This window comes from Papio anubis, chromosome 5 (assembly GCF_008728515.1).
Source record: "Papio anubis isolate 15944 chromosome 5, Panubis1.0, whole genome shotgun sequence".
Taxonomy (NCBI): Eukaryota; Metazoa; Chordata; class Mammalia; order Primates; family Cercopithecidae; genus Papio; species Papio anubis.
This window is the reverse complement of record NC_044980.1, coordinates 146,969,045-146,990,691: the sequence shown is the minus strand read 5'-3', so window position 1 is coordinate 146,990,691 and position 21,647 is coordinate 146,969,045. Positions and strand designations below refer to the sequence as shown.

At 43.3% G+C, this 21,647-nt stretch overlaps 1 protein-coding gene across 1 annotated transcript in view; it reads right to left on the bottom strand.

Annotated features, from left to right (window-relative positions):
- Window positions 1–21,647, bottom strand: part of GALNT10 (polypeptide N-acetylgalactosaminyltransferase 10) — a 230,187-nt gene that overhangs the window by 79,405 nt on the left and 129,135 nt on the right. The window contains exon 4 of the mRNA XM_017960065.3: window positions 12,820–12,986. Coding sequence (XP_017815554.2) covers window positions 12,820–12,986 — 167 coding nt within the window. The remainder of the gene's footprint in view (window positions 1–12,819; window positions 12,987–21,647) is intronic.

The window sequence follows — 21,647 nt, the reverse complement described above, 5'->3', positions numbered from 1 at the left end:
TGACCTGCCACGCCTGGAATCCTGTGTTTTCCAAAAGTCCGAGGATCTTTTCAACTCTATCAAAATAATCTGAGATGTCTGTTAAGAATGCAGATTCCTGAGGCCCACCCTAGAACCACTGAATCAGAATCTCTGTGGGTGGGCCCTGGTAACCTGCATTTAACAAGCTCCTCAGTCAAAGTTGATAAGGGTAAGAGTTAAGAGCCATTGCTTGAACCCAGATGACCTGGAGACCGCGGGGGCACACTCCAGGTTTAGAATGTCTGCTTTGAAGGTCACATTTTTCTCTGCCACCCGACTAGAAAGTTCTCCTCAGGGTTCTTTCCTTCTGTGAAAATCAGTACCCTCTTGTACATCCTCATTGCATTGTTTAGCTCATCGATCTCACATTTTTAATTTCATCTCATTCCCATAATGAGACTTCGAGGTAGACAGGGTAGCGTAGCATTTCAGGTAACAGTAATAATAACAAGCATCACCATAACAACAGCATCATTAACAACCACCACTGAAGGAATGATGACCATGTGCCCGGCCTGTCACGGTGCAGGACCTTACTCAATCCTCACTCAACCTGCAAAAGGGAAGACAGTACTTATGGCTTTGGGGTTAGACATGACAGAAAATCAACTCTAACTAGTTTACAAAAGAAAAGAATGTACTGGTTCATGGGATGGGGAAAGGACGGGATGGGACTGGTCGGAGGCACATCTGGACTTAGGACCCAGCTGGCATGACAAGCACTGGGTGCAAGGTGAGGAGCTGTTCACCAGAATGACTATGTCCTCCATCTCCCTGCAGCCGAAAGGGAGAAACGACGCAGGGTTTTGTGTCCACTACAAAGAATATTTGGCATCACTTTGCTCAGGAAGAAAGTCTATTTATAGGTCATTTTCATTCCTTCATGAGTTCAAGTTCTGTCGTATGGCAGCAGAACGTGTGTGCTGGGAAGGGTCAGGGCTAGTCTTTCCTCCTGCCTGGTTAAGATAAATCTGCTAGCTGGTGTGGAGGCTCTGGGAAGGTTATTGTTAGTTTGAGTTTTCTATTAACAGAGACTGGAGTGAGGTTATTATTTAGAATATTCTAAACCATGTGTTCTGACAGCATATAGGAAAACAAAAACAATTTCTGAGAAGACTAGACAGAAAGCATAGCCTTATAATTCCATCTGCCTTCAACTTCACTGCAGATTATTAGCGATGCCCAATAAATCTCATTCATTAACAAGTCCAGGAGTGGAGGACAAATAGGAGATGACAGGAAGTTATTGGTTATTTTGAGACTCCTGGTTGCTTATAAATAAGGTGGGCATCTCTGAAGAGGTCTGCATTTATAAAGTAAGCAAATAAAATAATTTTATTATTATTCTAGGAGGAATGAGCATTTTTGTCTTTTAGGCGAAGAAATTGAGTAAAATGAGGATCCCCAAAGGTTGGAAAAGGCAGCCTGCATCTGTGAATACTTTATGGGAACTAACTTCACTAAATCACATGAGAAGAAGGGATGTTACTTTGGCCTTAATGCGTGTCTATTTCTTTGTTCTATATAATGATGTAAAAATTCCATTTTCATGAGATTTCGGTATGAGACAGTAAAATAAGAGAAAAAGAGGGAAAAAAGAAATTAAACTTTCAATACCCACTAACGCTATATTAATGTACAGTGGTGGAATTTTCTTTTTTAAAAAAATTTGAAATAAATAAATGATACATAAATGTGTATATTTGGCCTTCTTGATCTTTAGAGCTGTCAACTGTTGCCTATTTTTGGCTATGAAAATTGGTAGCATTTTAAGCCTCTGATGTATACAGCTCTAAAGGTGCCTCCAGATTCAGATCAAAACATAATTGACTCTGGAGTTGTGGCTGTCTGATAAAGATGTGCTTGAAAGCTTCAGGGGCTGGAAGTTCTTTAAGGAAATTGGGAAGAATCCCTGAACTATCTCTGTTTGCAATGGGTTTACTTGGAGATTGCCCGTGGGTTGGGGTCAGGCAGCAGATTAGAACTAATGCCTACTTTTTGGCCAACATGCTTCATTTGTCTGCTAGAACCAACATTATTTAGAGGATTTACAATAAATGAAAACAGAAGAACATACCTATTAGACATATAGACATACATCAAAGGTCATGCTGTAGTCATTTCACATCTATATTTAGAAGTTTTTGTTTTACTTAGGAGGTGGGGCACACAGAGAAGGGGAATCTCTTGGATTTGGTTTGACTGCTCTACTAAATGTGAATTTTTCCTTTAGGCAAATGTTGTCTATAAAGAGGCTTCCTATAAAGTGAAATATAATGTGTTTAAGTCACTTACAACAGTGTCTGGCACATAGAAAGTGCTATATAGGTGCTGTGTCGCATTATTATTATTGCTATTACTGCTTTTTTTTGACTCTGCAACGCAGGCAAATGAGCACTTTCAGCTCCCCACTTATTGAGCTTGAGAATGTGAATGACGTGAATAGGACTTGGCTGGTGTGCACTAGACCAGGTTACTTATTAAGGAAACTACTGTTAGGTTGGTGCAAAAATAACTGCGGCTTTTCCTATGAAAGGTAATGGCAAAAACCGCAATTCCTTTTGCACCGACCTAATACTTTTATTTCAGCCTCAAATCTCATCTCTCTTCAAATCCTAAGTAGATAAGAATTTATATCAGGCCTAAGCTGGCAGGAAGGCCCAGGAGCTTTCTGAAGGAAGACTATGACAGAAGGGGGCAGTTCCTCTGTCCTCTCCCTGGGGACATTATCCAAGGCTCCCCAATCTTGTGTTCCATTGGTTTTTACTCCCCCACACTATGTTTTTAAGGAAACACTAAAACAGTGGAAAAGGTTAGACTTTAATCCCATAAGAAAATCACGAGAATATCCGTGATTTACTGCACTCTTACTGCACCAAGTTTTTAAAATGTAGAAGGTTCACACCCACGTCAATAGAAGCGTCACCTTTCTGAAAATATAATGCAGCTATTTTCCACTACAGAAACAATTCTTTCCCAAACATCGGAGCTTTTGATGCTTCAGATGCAATCTGAGCGATTTATTTGATTTTTTTTTTTTTTTGCTCTCCAGTAAATCATTTATACAGTACTTGATTCACAAAATCCTGGGGTTTGTTTTTTTTTTAAAGACGCACAAAATATCCCATAGATATATTGACTCTTGCATCCTGTGTTTCTACCAGATATCCACCAAAAGGTTTATAGATTTCCCTCATTATAAACTAATTGATATTCCGTAACAGTTTTAATCTTCTTAGCTGTTCTCTCCTTTGGAGTCTGAGGGAGAAGCGTTTAGGATGTCAAAGATATGAAAGGAGAAGAGAATCAAGAAAGCCTGAAGATTTCCTTAGTGGTGGAGACTGATACTTGAGATGTGGGATTCTTAAGATTACTGAGCCCACTGTGGGGATGATCAATCCCTTCTGTCAATGCAATTCCCAACGAGGAGGAGATGACTATGAGGGCAGATAAGCAGCTGAGGCCACCTCCCAACCATCTCTCCAAGCCTCAGCCTCATCATCTGGAACAGAAGTCACTTTCCCTGCCCTTGTACTTTTGTAGCAGGAAACTATTTCACCTCTAAGGGAGGTTGTGGAGGTGAGGCCGGACAGGCTGAAGTAAAAACAGTCACTGTGCCTGCACAGCTGGCTTTATCTGTCTGGCCTCCTTGTGCCATGCTTTTTGGCCGACTCTGCCCTGTCAGCAAGGCCATGGTTCCACACCTGCTAAGCCTGTCCCTGGGTCAGTCATTTAGAAGAAAAGGGGTACAAAGAGATTCATGTTGTGTTCTCTAGATCAGCCTCTGCAACAATACAGCTGATATTCTGGACTAGCGTGACTCCTGTCTCTATGTCACCATTGTCTCAAAGAAAAAGAGATGGGTAGTCATTTCACAATGACAAGGGGAAGGGATTGTAAAAAGTTAAGTGAAAGAAACCAGGATGTAAAGTTGTATACGATTGAATGTTCACTCCACAAAGTGCCCTTAAAAAGGGACTAAATGTAGATTCCCACTATGGAATATTAATTTAGTTATTAAAAGACAAATGAGTTTGCTCTGTTTCTACTACTGACCTGAAGGATGGCTGTGATACATTAACAGAAAAAAAAAAAAGTTGCAGCTTTCTGCCCGTGGACGCCACTGAGGAAGCATCATTAAAGTCTCTTCCCACTGCCATCATGTCTAAGCCAGAGTCTCCTAAAGAGCCCAAGCAGCTGAGGAAGCTCTTCATTGGAGGGTTGAGCTTTGAAACAACTGATGAGAGCCTGAGGAGCCATTTTGAGCAATGGGGAATGCTCACAGATTGTGTGGTAAGGAGAGATCCCAGCACCAAGCACCCCAGGGGCTGTGTGTTTGCCACCTATGCTACCATGGAGGAGGTGGATGCAGCCATGAATGCAAGGCCACACAAGGTGGATGGAAGAGTTGTGGAACCAAAGAGAGCTGTCTCAAGAGGAAATTCTCAAAGACCAGGTGCCCACTCAACTGTGAAAAAGATATTTTCTGGTTGCATTAAAGAAGACGCTGAAGAACATCACCTAAGACATTATTTTGAACAATATGGAAAAAATGAAGTGACTGAAATCATGACTGATCGAGGCAGTGGCAAGAAAAGGGGCTTTGCCTTTGTAACCTTTGATGACCATGACTCCGTGGATAAGACTGTCATTTAGAAATACTATCCTGTGAATGGCCACAAATGTGAAGTTAGGAAAGCCATGTCAAAGCAAGAGATGGCTAGTGCTTCATCCAGCCAAAGAGGCTGAAGTGGCTCTGGAAACTTTGGTGGTGGTTGTGGAGGTGGTTTTAGTGGGAATGATGACTTTGGTCATGGATGGAACTTCAGTGGTTGTGGTGGCTTTGGTGGCAGCCATGGTGGTGGTGGATATGGTGGCAGTGGGGATGGCTCTAATGGATTTGGTAATGATGGAAGCAATTCTGGAGGTGATGGAAGCTACAATGATTTTGGCAATTACAACCATCAGTCTTCAAATTTTGGACCCATGAAGGGAGGAAACTTTGGAGGCAGAAGTGCTGTCCCCTATGGTGGTGGAGGCCAATACTTTGCCAAACCATGAAACCAAGGTGCCTATGGCAGTTCCAGTACCAGCAGTAGCTATGGCAGTGACAGAAGGTTTTAATTACTGCAAGAAAACAAAGCTTAGCAGGAGAGGAGAGCCAGAGAAGTGACAGGGAAGCTACAGGTTATATCAGATTTGTGAACTCAGCCAAGTACAGTAGTGGCAGAGCCTAGCTGCTACAAAGAAGACATGTTTTAGACAAATATTCATGTGTATGGGCAAAAAACTCAAGGACTGTATTTGTGATTAACTGTATAACAGGCTATTTTAGTCCCTGTTCTGTGGAAAGTGTAAAGCATTCGAACAAAGCGTTTTAATGTTGATTTTTTTTTGCACCCATGCTGTTGATTGCTAAATGTAATAGTCTGACCATGATGCTGAATAAATGTGTCTTTTAAAAAAATGTGGTAAAGTAATGTATACAGTATGATCCCAATAAAAGAGGGGGAAAAGCATGTAAAGCTTAGGGGTAAAGGTTCTAGAATCAGAATGGATGGTTTTAAATCAAAGCTCTGCCTCTTTGAGCTAAGTACACATCAGCAACTTACTTGTGTCCCAGTTTTATCATCTGTAAAATGGGGACAAAAATATTAAATTTTTAAGTAGAAAAAAGAGGTCAGATATCATTGAGGCCAGTATGGTTTTCACGCTGGGCATGACAGAACCTACCATAGTGCTGTGATAATAAACGAGTGAATGCACTTAGCACACAGTAGAAGCTCAATAAACATGAGTTCTTTCTATTACATGTTGCTATATGTTAGTTAGTATGATTATACAGAATGGTCTGGGATGATACATACCAGATGGCGAACCTGAATTTCCTCAGCAGGGTGGGACTGGAGGGGAAATGGGAGGGTATGAAAAAGAAAACAGAAATGATAAAATACTGAGAACAAAAAGAAAATTTACAAATGGCAGACAGGCATACAAAAGATGTTCCATATCACATGTCATTAGAAAATTCAAGTGAAAATAAAAGTGAGAGACCACTAAGCAGCTATTGGCAAAATCCAAAACACTGACAATATCAAATGCTGGCAAGGAGGTGGGACAGCAGGAACTCTCATTCATTGCAGGTGAAAATGCAAAATGGTAAGCCACTTTGGAAGACAATTTGGCAGTTTCTTATAAAACTATATATACTCTTACCAAATGATCCAGCAATCATACTCCTTGGCATTTACCTAAGTAAGCTGAAAACTTATGTCCACACAAAATCCTGTACACAAATGTTCATAGTGGTTTTACTAATAATTGCCAAAACTTGGAAGCAGCCAAGATGTCCTTCAGTAGGTGAATGGATAAACAAACTGTGGTATATCCAGAAAATGGAACGTTATTCAGCACTAAAAAGAAATGAGCTATCAAGCCATAAAAAGACATGGAGGAACCTTAAGTGCATATTCGTGGGTGATAGAAGCCAATCTGAAAAGGTTTTATATACTGTATGATTCCAACTACATTACAATCTGGAAAAAGTAAAACTATAGTGACAGTAAAATGATTGGTGGCTGCCAGGGTTTAGGGAAAGGGAGAGATGAACAGGTGCAGCACAGAGGATTTTTAGGGCAGTGAAACTACTCTGTATGATGTTATAATGGTAGATATATGTCATTATACACTTGTCCAAATCCATAGAATATACAACACCAGAGTGAACCCTAATATAAACTATGGATTTTAGGAGAAAATGATGTATTCATGTGGGTTCAGGGATTGTAACAAATGTACCACTATGGTATGAGATTTTGATAGTGGAGAACTCTCTGTACTTTCAGATGAGATTGGGTGTGTTCAGGGTAGCATGGCCATGGACCTACCTACTTTTTACTTAGTTTTGCTGTGAACCTAAACTGTTCTAAAAAGTAAGGTCTATTAAAAGAAAAAACACGGGCAAAAAGCCTAAATATTAATACTAATTGCCTCCACGTGATAAGGTTATGGACGGCGCTTTCTGCATTTCCCACATTTTCTCCTCGACTTCCAGCCTGTGCTTGTCCTGCTCTTTCTGCCTGGAATGTTCTTCGTTTCCCTAACCCCAAGGAGTAATATCTACAATGCTTTGGATTAAATTTCGCTGGAATTTTTTCCAGGAAGTCTGCCCTGTTGTCCTCTGTACTCTACATTGCTTGGACTTTCACGAGGTAGCACGTATTTCATGGTTTCACGGTCTTACAACTGCCCTTTACCTCCTCTAGGCCTACTGGAGCCATCGAGGGAAGCCTATTTGATTCCTCTTATATCAGCACAAAGTACAGCATGTGGCACAGAGTCATGTCACAAATACTGCTGAATACATGAATATGAATTACTTTGATAAATCAGAACAGACATAGAGAAAAACAAAATAAGCAGCAAAAGAAACTCAAAAATGTGAAAGAACCTGAGCAATAAAATGTAAGTGGGAAATGGCCACGCCAACAAGTTGTGGTGGTATCAGAAGCAAACTAAGGTTGCTCGAGAGAAGACAAGAAATGGGGAATAGATGCTTATCGGGCAGTGTCAAGAGTGATACAAAGAGGGACGGAGCAAAATGGATTTCCGTGATGTGTTCCCATGACTGGCATGGTGTGAGAGTGCAGGTCAGACTTAATAAGCCCATCATGGGAAGAGGACTACTAACCCTGGCCTCATGGGCGAGGTGAGCTCACTACCATGTGAACTAATGGGCCCGGCATTGTCTATACTCCTTCCAGCACCAATCACTGCCAACAACTTTTCAACAGCTCTGCAAACACCTGCTAAGAACTTCTGTTGGGAACCATTCTCTATGTTTGTTTGTTTGTAGAAAGGCAGTTGAGCTGGAGAAAATGCTGTCAATGAGATCATATAGCCTGTCACTTTTGTACCTCATCATTCCGGGCAGCCACTAGTTAATCCAAACACAGTAATTCTTTCCATTACCACATAACTAATTTTTCTGGAAAAACAACACTGTTTGAAAGTGGAGAGGCTAAGGAGAAAAGGAATAAAAACAAACAAATGAACAAGACCTCTCTTGTTTTTCCTCATAAAAACATGCCACCCAGGCAGTGCAACCCAGGGACAGGTCTGCCAGCCTATACCCCCATCTTTCCCTTCCACATGTGCAAAAACACCTCAATGTTCTCCTAATCCTCGAGCAAAGCTCATGCATTTGAAGAGCTTTTGGAGACCCCTGGCAAAGTGTAGTGTTCTATTTGTAAGCGGAGCCAGGATTATTCCGGTGTCAGCTTCTGCTTCCACTCGAGTCCCTGATACTGCCCACACAAAGCTCTGGATCTTATTTCAAGAATTCATTTGCTCCAATTTTGTCTCCTACCTGAGGTCTCGATCCTTAGCTGAATTACGATTAGTTGCCCTGAGGATCTTGGAGGGGATTCATTTCAGAGGAAAATGCCTTCTGCTAGGCAGTGCCAATCTAGCTTGTAGTTAGCATCTATGAATTTCAGCTCTGAGAACAGCCTCTGCTAATGTAGCCCAGGGAAATCTGTCTTGTAGGATGGTCCATATTTGCTGTACTTTAGACAGGCCTCTCCATAATCCTGAAATTGTTTCTCCCAAATCTCATTTTTAAAACAATCACTGCTGAGTAAGTTTTCTTCCAAAGCCGCCTTAAGAATTTCTTCTTGAAACAAGAATAATGATTGCTTTTCTGAAAAATGCAGGCTGCAAAACGTGGCAGCTGAGGTGCAAGACTGAGGGGTGTGAGGTGGGAGTCCTCCTCTGGGCTGGGTGCCTGATTGGTTGAGAGAAAGGGGCAGTGATCAGGGCGGTCTGTTTTCATTCTCATCTGTGAAATGGGACGGTATGATTTTTCTTCTGTATCTTTTTAGGATTGGGTATGGTACACATTGAATTAATATTTTTGCTCTCTGCAGAAACAGATGCACTTAGAGAATGATCTTCTTATGAAGTGTACCTTTTCTTTGTCAAGACTGCTACACTTCATTGGCAGGGGAGGGGGTTATTCTGTTATCTTTACCACTGGGTACAACACTGAGGAAACTGGGATATTTAGAAGTGCAAACCACTATAGGTCAGGACTAATCATGTTTGATAATGAATTCTTTTTAGCAAAAAGTTTACACTGTAATACAATGGGAAAGTAATTTATTAAGAAGTGCCCTTGGAAATAGAAAGGAATAACGCATCTCTGCAGATGTGCCACTTAACCACCCGAGGTGAGTGGGGACAAGGCTGCACTGTGGCCCAGATATGGGGTCTTGTCCCTCTCCTGCAACCAGCTAGCTGTGTGCTCCTGGTTAAGTCTGCCTACTGCTCCAGGCCTCGGGCTTCCCATCTGTAAAATGAGCAGGTTGAGTTACACAGTGGTTTTCACATACTTTTTTTAGCAGTGGAACTCCCCCAGTGAACACTTTTTCAGAAAGTAAATACAGACCAGGCCGGGAGAGGCACCTGAACCCCACTTATGCCTGTGTGGTTCTCCATATCTCTCACAGCATTTCCTGAGACTTCTCTGGGGCCTCTGCTGCTCTGAGAAGCAGGCACAAAGTCACTGGCCTAGATGATCTTGAAATTCTTTTCTAACTGAACAAGGAGAGATGCTTGTTTCAAATCTGGCTGAGGTCTGGTTTACTCCATGTCTGAAGGATGGATGCCCTATCATGCCCAGAGGGGGATCCTGCTGAGTGCTGCAAGCCCAACCCAGGGCAGCTGATGCTTCAGAAAAACAGGTTACAGGGACCTGAGCCTGAAAACACAGATGTGGACCAGCACCAGTCACTGCAGGAACTGCAGTGTCTTCCACAGCCACATCTGTCTTGCTGGCTGAAGATGGCCCTGCTGCTGGTGATGGTTTTCTGTATGCATAGGTAGCTGCCATACATTCCCTCCCTCCTCATGCATCTATTCACTCATTCACAAACATTTACTAATTACCTCCTTCTAGACCACAAGTGGTCTAGTGGGGGAAGACTGACAATGAATAAACAGCTCATCAAATAGCCATGTAACCGCAGCATGGTGAATAATGGTAGTGGTGTGGTCTAAATGACGATGGGATGAGGGGAGCCAGCCATTGGAAGAGCTGGGAAGAGGGCGTTTAGGCAGAGGAAGAGCACAGGATCCCGAGGCAGGACAGAGCTCCAGGACAGAGAGCCCTGCTGTGGCTGGGTCTTTGGGGAGTGTGAGAGAGTGAGCGCAGCCCTCACTGCCACTGCTGTGGCCCTGAGAAGGAGTACAACAAGGAGCCTGCTCAGAGCAGGCAGCCTGTACTGAGGGAAGGCTCAGGTGTTTGTCCCCAGGTGGCGGAGGCTGTTTTTGTTGCAGAAAATCAATTAATCACTTGAGCAGTTCACTCATTTTTTTCCCTTTCTACTGCCCAGCTGTGAGCCCTTGGCTTGTGGGTGGCAGCCCACACTGGGACAAGGATGAGGTTGGGAGAGGAGGCTGGGAAAGGGAAAGCAGAAGAGAGGAAGCAAGAGGCAGAAGTGGAGCCAGGGTCTGCATGCTGAGTCCACAGGCCTAGGGATGCCGCTCCACGGCCTGTGATTCTGGGCGAATTACTTAGCCCTCCTCATCTGAGAGGAGGGACCCCAAGGCTTCCTTCAGAGGCTGCTGTCAAGAATAAATGAGAGAATATATGGGCCTGGCATATTGAGCTTCTCCCCAAAATGGGGGCTGCTATTATAAAGAGAGGACTGAAGGGACAGGGAGATATTTTAGGCAGAGGATGAGACCAGAGACTGTTTGCTCAGTGTTTTACAGTTTGCAAAAATCTTCTTCCCTACAGAAAGAAAAGACATACCTGCACCCACACATCCATCCTGTGCAAGCACCTCTGTACACTCATCCCTGACTCCCCTTCCTGCACACCAACCATAAGTAACGTCCACAACAGAAATGACACCAAGTTCAGATGTCTATCTTTAATGTTCACTCTGCACCAGGCACTGTCCTAAGCACTTGATAGACATCTATTAACTCATTTGACAGTCACAGCCACCTAAGAGGTCGTAGGTACTATTGTGATCCCAGTTGATAGATGAGGGAACTAAAGCTCAGAAAGGGGAAGTGACTGGGTCAAGGTCACAGAGACAGTGTGTGGCAGGGCCGGGATCAGAGATACAGATATTTCCAGGCTCTCTGCCAAACCGCAGGACTACAGGACGAGGAAGGCACACCCCTACCATCAGCAGGCTCACAGGCCTTGCTCTGTGGACACAGATAAATCTCATATAGTGTGCTCGAGGTTTACTGTTAGTACTTCCAGGGTGGAAGTACTAAGAAAACTGAAGAACCAGGCTCTGATCATGCATCAAACATGTAGTAAGCACCTGCTGTATGCCTAAGGAGCTGGGATCTGTGGTGAACAGGACCAATGTGGTGGTCCTTGCAATCAGAATAGACAGTCTAGTAGGAGAGGCACACAACACACCAATGTTCACACAAATACATATTTTAATTTCACCTGTGATAAGTTGTAAGGGAAGGGAAGAAAATGTAAAGGGTAGCATGAGAATGAGTGTATGTCAAGAGTTAGGGAAGACTTTATGGACCAGGTAAGAACTGAGTTAACTGTCTACACACACACACACACACCCACACACTCTCTCTCTCTTTCTGTCTCTCTGAGGCCTCTGTACTAAAGGCGTGTAATTAAGAGTGTGGTATTAAAACGGGGCGATGGGCAGGTGAGCCGCTCCTGAAACTGTCAGCTGCAATTATTCTGGAGTGCACGCATACTCCCTCTCTTCACTGCTTATTAGTGCCTCTGCAAGAAGGTGAGCAAAGGAAAGGCCTTCTCTTAATTTTGCTGCAATTGGTGAAAGCTTTGATGCAAAGAATAAGCTTGAGGCCACTGGCTGAAGGGCAATTTCTTCTTGGATTTCACTTTTGGCCCCATCTCTGTGTCTCTTCAACCCAAGACTGAGAGTTATTCCAGAGGGTAAGACTCACAGCTAAGAGGCTCTGGATGTAGCTAAGATCACATGCTTGGGGCCAGACAGACATGGTTCGGTCGCCACATTACTATCTGAGAGCTGTGACCAAGGGTAAGTCACTTAACTTCTCTGGGTCTCAGTTTTCTCATCTGTAAAATGGTGTGCCAGACACTGCAATCCCAGCTGGACTTACTTGACATCTCCAATCCACTTCTCCCTTTCCTAACTCACCAAAGAGGCCACAAACCAAAACACTCACATTCCTGCCTTCCTTGCAGATAGGGGTGCCCAGATGTCAGGGATCTGGCTGTGAGTCTACAGGACACTTTCCTGAATTAGAAGGCAAAACCTTGACAGATGAAGGCTTTGTGCCCTTTGTTCTCCACCCTTTTTCCTGCCTGAAAGGCAGACTTGCCAGAGGTACCATTTTGTGACCATGAGGATGAGGAAGCAGAAACAAAGAAAGAGCCCGGCTTTTGGATGACAGCTCTGAGCAGCCAGTTGCACCAGTCCTGGAGCTCTTGTTATGCAATATTTAATATATAGATAGAGACAGATAAGTGAATGAATCCTTACAGTTGTTTGAGCTATTGTTTATCAAGTTTTCTGGTTTTTTTTTTTTTTCCCAGTTAATACATTTCTAAACAGATACACAGCAGTAAAAATAGCAGCCACTTCATGAGTTGTGAGGATTAAATGAGAAAATGCGTGCACAGTGCAAGGTCCAGGCATTCAGCCAATGATAGCCTATATGTTGACGCTGCTAAAGAAGGGAAAACCTGCCATCCCTTTGGTGAGTCGCCAGATGAAGCACAGCGGGTGGGAGGCTCGGTGGGACAGATCCTACCTCGATCACTGAAGTCGTCGACCAGCACAATCTCAGCGACCAGCTCTGGGGGCGAGCGGTTGAGCACACTGTGGACGGTGCGGAGGAGGGAGGACCAGCCTTCGTTGTGGAAGGGGATGATGATGCTTGTGTTGGGAAGTGTCTCCAGGTAGCGCTTGCTGTTGCAGCTAGAGGGAAACACAAGGGGAGGCAGAGGACAGGGTCAGCTCTCCTCCTGCCAAGAGAACTCAGTCACAGGGTTTGGCTAACTGCAAATCCCACTTCCTCTCCAGTCATTAGGGAATGAGCGAAATCCAGGGAGACCTTGGTCACGCAGGAACTTCTACATGACATCCCAAAGTTGTACTTCTAATCTCTGCATATATACCACACAGGGATATGTATAAAAGACCTCCCTGATTTTGAATAGTCGTGATTTCATGCGGAGGACAGCCCTTCAGTAACGCTCTGGCCTCTCTGTCCAGCTGTGATATTGTGATTTATAATAAGAACTACAGACTTTGGTCTTTGTCCTTGGTTCCTGGCACAGAGCTTCTAAAACTTGTCACTTCCTAAGCAACAGGGGTGCCAGGAAAATCTTATGTTCTAATATTTCATCTTTGACCCCAGTTCCTGACACAGAGCTCCTAAATCTCTTGGTGTTTTCTGGGTGACAGACGCATCTTTTGTTCTAATGAGGTGACTCTTGGTAGGCTCCAGGAGGCGGGGTGGTCACCAGAAAGAACATGCCATGACTAGAAGCTTAGAACTCTCAGCCCCACCCCACCGTCCTCCAGGAAGGGGACAGCAGCTGGAGACTGTGATGATAATTAATCATGTCCATGTGATGAGGCCTCCACAAGAACATGGGAGGTCCTTCCCACAGACCCCGCCCTATACAGCTCTTCATCTGGTTGTTCATTTGTATCCTTTCTAATATCCTTCATAATAAACTGGTGAAGGTGTCCCCCTGAGTTCTGTGAGCCACTCTGGCAGATAATCAAATCCAAGGAGGGGAACCACCAATTTACACCCAACTGGTCAGAATTACCCCAGGCCTGGATTTGCAAATGGCATCTGAAGGTGGGGGGTGAGGGATAATCTTGTGGGACCAAGCCCTTTACCTGTGGGATCTGACTCTAACTCCAGGCAGGTAGTGTCAGAATTGAATTGAATCACAGGACAGCAGGCTAGTGTTGGAGAATTGTTTGTTGGGGGAGCCCCTCTCCCTATCCCGCACATTTAGTCACAGAAATATTCTCTGTTGCATGTATGAATAGAGAGGGAAAAACAGTGAATTTGTTTTTTCCTATTACACATTCCTCTCCAATAGAGGAGAAATGATTTATCCATGAGTTTGGAAGAATGAACTGGGCTTCAATGGCTCAGCCCCTCCTTTTTCTCTCCCTGGGCTCTAGTCTCCACTATGGTAAGCTTAGGGGTGGAAGGCCCTGCCCCTTGTGCATCTTTCATACCATTATAACACCCAGAAGAATTAACATTGTTCCTTAATATCATCAAATATCTAGCTGGTGTGCAAATTTCCCTGATCTTATGTCTTTCTATAGTTGGTTTAAAACAGGATCAAAACAAGGTCCACATACTGCGTACAGCTCATGGGTCTCCTAAGTCTCTTTTACACATAAACTTATGCCCTCCTTTTTTTTTTTTTTTTTCCCCTTCAATTTATTTGTTGAAGAAACTGGGCCATTTATCCTATAGCAGTCCCCACAGTCTGCATTTTGCTGCTTGCATCTCTGTGGTATCCTTTAAACTGTTCCTCTGTCTGTCCCCCTTTAGTTCTTGTAAACTGCTAGTTAGATCTATAAGCTTGACCTAATTCAATAAGCTATTCTGACAGCCTCTTCAAAGATGGTGGTATAGGGATCCCTTAGGAGACACATTGTGTCCAGTTGTCTTTCCTTTTGTAATAATCGATGCCTAAATATTTTATTTCATCAGGAGTTTGAAAAATGATTACATTCTAATTCTATTACTCCATCTTCATTTACCAGCTGAAATTATTCCATAGAGAAAAATTTACCACATCAACTTTCCAAAGTATAGGAAAGGCAGGGTAAGTTCTTGATTCTTTACAAGTCTTTAGAATGAGTTGGTTACCTAGCATCCTCCAAAGATGGTCAATTATGTTAACTCACAAATGGACACATAATTAATGTGTTTCAATCCAATGCAGTTCTTATTCTTACTGGTTCCCAAATAAACCCATCGTTAGCCATAAGGAGTCTTCTCAGGTTGACTCCTGAGTCCTTTGGACATGACCAGAGTACTGATAGCTTCCTTGTTTTATGATAAAAGATATGAAAAGATTCCCCAGACTTAACTTGCACATTTCCTGCCCTAACCTGGAATCAGCCATTCTGCCAAGGAACCTTTAATCCTTAATATCATCAATATCACCATTCGGATGCTGCAATATGAGCACTAAGGGTGTTCCTTACCACTAGGTTGGTTATAGTTTCTATGCCTTTCCAGTGGTCAGAACTACAAATATATTTTATTTTATTTTTTTGAGACAGGGTTTCACTCTGTCACCCAGGCTGAAGTGCAGTGACACAATCTCGGCTCAATGCAACCTCCATCTCCCAGGCTCATGCCGTCCCACCTCAGCCTCTCAAATAGCTGGGACTACAGGCGCACGCCACCCCGTGCCTGGCTAATTTTTGAATATTTTTGTAGATACAAGGCTTCGCTAAGTTGCCCAGGCTGGTACAAATATATTTTAAACAATACATTATGAGTTTAAGCAGAAATTTTATATTTAACATATAGAATTACTGAGTTTTACTGAACTCTAATTTTATATTGTATCTCCTTTGTATTGAGATATAATTCACACACCATAAAAGTTACTCTTTTTTAATTTAGTAGTTCTTAATATATTCACAGAGTTGTGCAACTATAACCACTGTCTAATTCCACAACATTTTCATCACTCCTAAAGAAACCCTGTGGTACTAGCGGTCATTCCCCATCTTCCCCTCCTGCCAGCTAGCTGCTAGCAATCCCTAATCTACTTTCTGTGTTCATGGATTTTCCTATCCTGGACATTTCATATAAATGGATTCATATTTGAGGCTTTTTGTGTCTGGCCACACTTAGTGTAATGTTTTCAAAGTTCATCCACGTTGTAGCATGCATCAATGTTTCATTTCTTTTTTATAGCTGAATAATAGCCCATTGTATGAATTCATCACATTTTATTTATCTATTCATCAATTAATGGATATTTGGGCTGTTTCCCCCTTTTGCCTATTATGAATAATCATATGAACATTCATGTGCAAGTTTTTATGTAGACATGTTTTCAATTCTATGGGTACACAGCAAACAGCGGAACTGCTGGGTCAAAGGTAACTCCATTTTTAACTTTGTAAGGACCTGTCAAATGGTTTTCCAAAGTGATAACACCATTTCACATTCCCACCAGCAATGTGAAATGAGATTTCCAATTTCTCCATATCCTCACCAATGCGTGCTATTGTCCACCTTTTTGATTATAGCCATCCTAGTGAGTGTGAAGTGGTATCTCCTTATTATTTAATGACTAATGACGTTGAGTATCTTTTCATATGTCTATTGGCCATTTGTACATCTTCTCTGGAAAAATGGCTGGTAAATGTATATTTTACTGTCAATTTTTTTTCCAAGTGTGTAGAAATACAATTGATTTTTGTATATTAATTTTGCATCCTGCAGTCTTGCTGAGCACATTTATTAGTTCTAATAATTTTGTATAAATTCCTTAGAATTTCTTATGTACAAGAAAACGTCACCTACAAATACAGGTAATTTTACTTATTCCTTCCCATATAGATGCCTTTTTATTTCTTTTTCTTGTCTAATTGTCTTGGCTAGCAACTCCAGTACAATGCTAAACAGAAGGCAAGAGCAGACATCCTTATCTTGTTCCTGATCTTAGGAGGAAAAGCATTCTGTCTCTCACCAGTAAGCAAGATGTTAGTGTGGGTTTTTCACAGACGCACTTTATCAGCTTGGAGCAGTTCCCTTCTATTCCTAGTTTGCTGAGTGTTTTAATCCTGGAAAAAGAAGTGTTGGATTTCGTCAAATGCTTTTTTTTTTTTGCATCTACTGAGATGATCATGTCAGTTTTGTCCTTTATTTTATTAATATGATGTATTTACATTGATTTTCATATATTGAACCAGTCTTCCATTCCTGCAACATCCTACTTGGTCATAGTGTATAACCTTTCTTATACGTTGCTGAATTTGGTTTGCTAGTATTTTGTTGAGAATTTCTGCATCAATACTCACAAGGGACACTGGTCTATAGTTTTCTTTTTATGTCTTTGTCTGATTTTATTGTCTCTCTTTTGCTAAAAATATGAGTTCTTAACATTAATATAGCTATTTATTTGCTTTTTTCTACAATATATAATAGTTTCAGAAAACAATACCAATGTTATGGCTAAGAATATGATTACAGAAAAGTTATTTGTCTCCAGCATACATATATAACTAGGAATCTACAGTCAAATTTTTATGTATTTAAGCCACTTGAAACAACTCCTCTCTGCATGGTTAGGCCACCAACTCGCACACGTTGGGCTCATTTATTTCATTTGCCTCTTTATTTTTAGGGATTGCTTTCTGCATTTAGTTTAGACTTAATCTTCTTTTTATAATTATATTAAATATTTATATGGTTCCCAAGTCAAATCCAAAAACCAAGTAATGCAAAGATTTCTGGCTTTTATCTATATATCTTCCATCTTGATTTTTCCCTCCTTCTAAGACTCTTATTTTATTTTATGGTTGATCCTTGCATTCTTTCTTTCTAAGCAAGTCTATTTGGTCACACCAAGACCATTTTACAGAAATAAAATTTATCAATTTGATTTCGATAAGCTCTATGATTTAGCTTTAGGTGAGAAGAGGAATAAGAGGAGGGCAGCAACTTACTGAATTCTAAAACAGTGATTTGGAAAGTGGTAGCATCACCGAGAACTTCTTGTTAGAAATGCAGATTCTCTGGCCACCCCAGACCACTTGAATCAGAAACTCTCAGGTTGGGGCCCAGCAATTTTTATTTTATCAGGCTCCCTGGGTGACTTTGATGCCCATTCAAACCTGAGAATCGTTACCCCAAAATATTCACATCCATCACTGGTAGATATTGGGTTCCCTGGGAACAGATCTTGAAGTGAAAATTGTTTTTGGATGGCTTCTTGGGGAGCACTCTGGGGAGATTCACCTGTAAGGAGGTGAGACAGGCAGAGGAGTGAGGAAGAGGCTGCCCCCATGTGGCTGCATTTGAGCCCCTGGCCCATTTTTACCAGGAACTCTGTAGCTGAGAAGGCCTTTCTAAGTGGTCCTAGAGTGAGACAAGGGGCCTGGCCTTTATATCCAAGCATCAATTAGTCATTGGGAGGTGGCATAACCTTGAGCAAGGCTGTCTAGGGCAATTCCCGGTGGGAAGCACAGCTGTGAGCTGCCCACTGTCCCTCCTGCCAGCAGCTGGGGACACTGCCTCTGCACAGAGCGCTGCCTCATCACTCAACACTGACAGAACCCCACATGGAAGGCATGAGTACCTTCCCCGGGTTACACGCAAAGAGCCTGAAGCACAGAGACGGTGTAGAAATGTATGTAGTCACATAACTAGCAACAGTAGACTCTGAACCTGGTACTCACCCCAGAGCCTGCCCTCTCAACCATGAGGCTGACATCCACAGGCCACTTTCACATCCAAATTTTCACCAGAGCCCCAGGGAGCAGGCAAGGCAGGGCTTCCATCCCCATTTCACAGAAGGTGCTGAGGCTCAAGGCAGAGGAGGCGGCCAGGGAAGGTGGAATTCTCAGTGCTGCGGCACTCCACAGTGTAACACAGCCCTACCCCCGTAATGGGGCTTGAAGCACTGAACATCGTAGCGGGTGGTAGCAGCTCTGCCTGCCAAACCTGGTTTCAGTACCTGACAGGATCTCAGGTAATGCTCAAGACAAGCCTGTGAGGAGGAAGGAACGCTGTGGGAGGCTCAACGAGGCGAAGGAACCTGCTGAGGTGGAGAAGCACCAAAAAAATGGGGCTTCCTCTTGGTTCTTCGAATGTGAGCAGGGGTTCCCTTGACCTCCCTGTCCACACCTGCCCTCCTACATACATCACCTGACTGCCCGGCTGGCTGCTCCTCATACCTCCACATCCTAGCTTGAAGGTTGCCTCCTCACAGAAGTCTTTCCTGGCCCCTGCTTCCCCAGCTGTAGGTAGGTCCCTCCTGATATTCCGTCCCAGGCATCAGCCAAAACTATGGTCCGAAGGCCAAATCCGGCAGCCTGTTTTTGTGTGACCCTCAAGCTAAAATGACTTTTACATTTTTTTTTTGAGATGGGGTCTTACTCTGTTGTCCAGGCTGAAGTATGGTGGTGCAATCATAGCTCACTGCAGTTTCAAACTCCTGGGTTCAAATGATCCTCTCACCTCAGTCTCCGGAGTAGCTGGGACTACAGGTGGGTGCCACCATGCCAGGCTAACTTTTAGATTTTTAACAAAACAAAACAACATACAAATCAAAGTAAACTATGCAATAGAGACCCCATGTGGCCCGCAAAGCCTGTAACATTTACTATCTGGCCCCTTACAGAAAAAGTTTGCTGAGCCCCATTTAATCTCCTAGCACCCTATGCTTCTCTTCATTGCACTTTATATATTTTATCTGGGAGTTTACTTGTCTGTCTTTTTCCCTAGAATATAAGCTCCATGACGAGGGACATTTTTATGCTTAGCCTAGCACAGTATCAGGCACACAGTCTGTGATCAATAAATATTTGCTGAATGAATGATACCAGAGTTCAACTTCAGTCTTTTTATACCATATCCCAAGTTCTTTTGTCTACGTGTCTCTTGATTTGTAGCTGTAGGGCAGTGTGATTCCCTTGCAGGAAATGCTCTTGCCCCTGCCTGCAGGGAGGCCAGGGTCCAGGCAGGAGGGGGAGTCTCAGGAATTGTGCCAACATGGTGAGCTCTGGCTGAGGACATCAGCTCCTTTGGGAGGATAGGGAATTTTCCCAGGGCCCAGAAGAGGGAACTTGAGGACCAGGCAGGCTTAGAAAGAACAATTGCCCACCTGTGTCTCCAGCCAGAAACCAGGTGTGGTAAGCAGAGTAGCAGCCCCCAAGGATGGCCATACCCTAATCCCTGGAACCTGTGAACATGTGTACCTTATGTAGCAAAAGGGGCCTTGCAGACATGATTGAGGTTAAGGACCTGGAGATGATTGAGGTTAAGGAGCCAGGATTATCTACATGGTCCCAATGTAATCACAAGGGGTCTTTGAAAGCAGAGAACCTTTCTGTCTGCATTAAAAGATGAGACAGAAGAAGTAGAGATTTGAGCTACAAGAGGGACTCCATCCATGGTTGCTGGCTCTGAAGATGGAGGAAAGGGGTCGTGAGCCCAGGAAGGTGGGCAGCTCTTAGCAGCTGGGAACAGTCCTCAGCTGACAGACAGCCAGGGAACAGGAGCCTCAGTCCTCAACCCAGACAAGCAAGGTTCCCCTAAAGCCTCCAGAAAGGAAGGTAACCCTGCCACTGACACCTTGATTTTAGCCTGGTGAGACCCACGCACGTTGTATTTCTGACCTACAGAACTGTAAGAATACCTCTATGTTGTTTAAAATGGTAAGAATACATTATGTGTTGTGTTGTTTAAGCTTCCAGATCCATGGCAATTTGCTATGGCAGCTATAGAAAACAAATGCACGAGGAGTTGTCCTTGATACCCTTTTGCCCAGGGTGTAAACATTATTTGCAGACATTTAAAAAGTGGAAGATTCCACACAAAACCCCTCATTTCTGGTTTTTCTTAAACTTGGGCAACACTGACCCCCGAGTCTCATGCAACAGCAATGGGCTGGAGGTGACAGCGGGTGCCCCTCTCTAGGGGGCAGGTGCTCTCCAGACACTTCAGCTCTCCCCACAGCCTCACACCAGGGCAGCTTCAGCTGTTTCATTCCCTCATGTTAGCTCCCAGATCCCTGGTGATGCTGGAATCTGAGAGCCTGGAAGTAAAAAGCCTCAAGGGGAGGGGCTCCAGAGACTGGTAACAAGTTCTGGGGGTGGCCAGGTGCAGTGGCTCACACCTGTAATCACAGCACTTGGGAGGCTGCGGCAGGAGGATCACTTGAGCTCGTGAGTTCAAGACAGCCTAAGCAATATAGTGATACCTCATCTACAAAAATAAAAAATAAAAAATAAAAAAAAACAACAATTAGCAGGTGTAGTGGTGGGCACCTGTAGTTGTAGCTACTTGGGAGGCTGAGGTGGGAGGATCATTTGAGCCTGGGAGGCAGAGGAGGTTGCAGTGAGCCAAGATGGTGTCACTGCACTCTGTCTGGGTGACAGAGCAAGACCCTGTCTCAAGGAGAAAAAAAAATAAAAAAAGTTTTGAGGAGAAACTTGTGACATCTCAGGGCAATGCATGTAACAACAACATCTCTTTGTATGCCACTGCAATCTACTGTTCAACTGTCAAAATGGGCAGGGGTCACTTTGCAACTTACTTTGAAATGCATCAAAACATATAGTGGATTGAGGAGTGGAGAGAGGGTTAGATGGATAGAGATGTGATCCAGTAAGTAAACCAATGCTAATTATGGACATGATGGGAACATGGGTGTTCACTGTACAATTCTTTCAACTTTTCTGTATGTCTGATGATTTCAGAAAGAAATGCTGGGGGAAAAAAAACAGGTCAGAGTCCAGGACTTCTTAGTTTCAAATTATACCTCTGCTAGAGGCACAAAGGGAAACTGTGGGAGGGCAGATATGCCTTTGCCCTGACTTCACCATTACATCTGGCAGAGAGCTCAT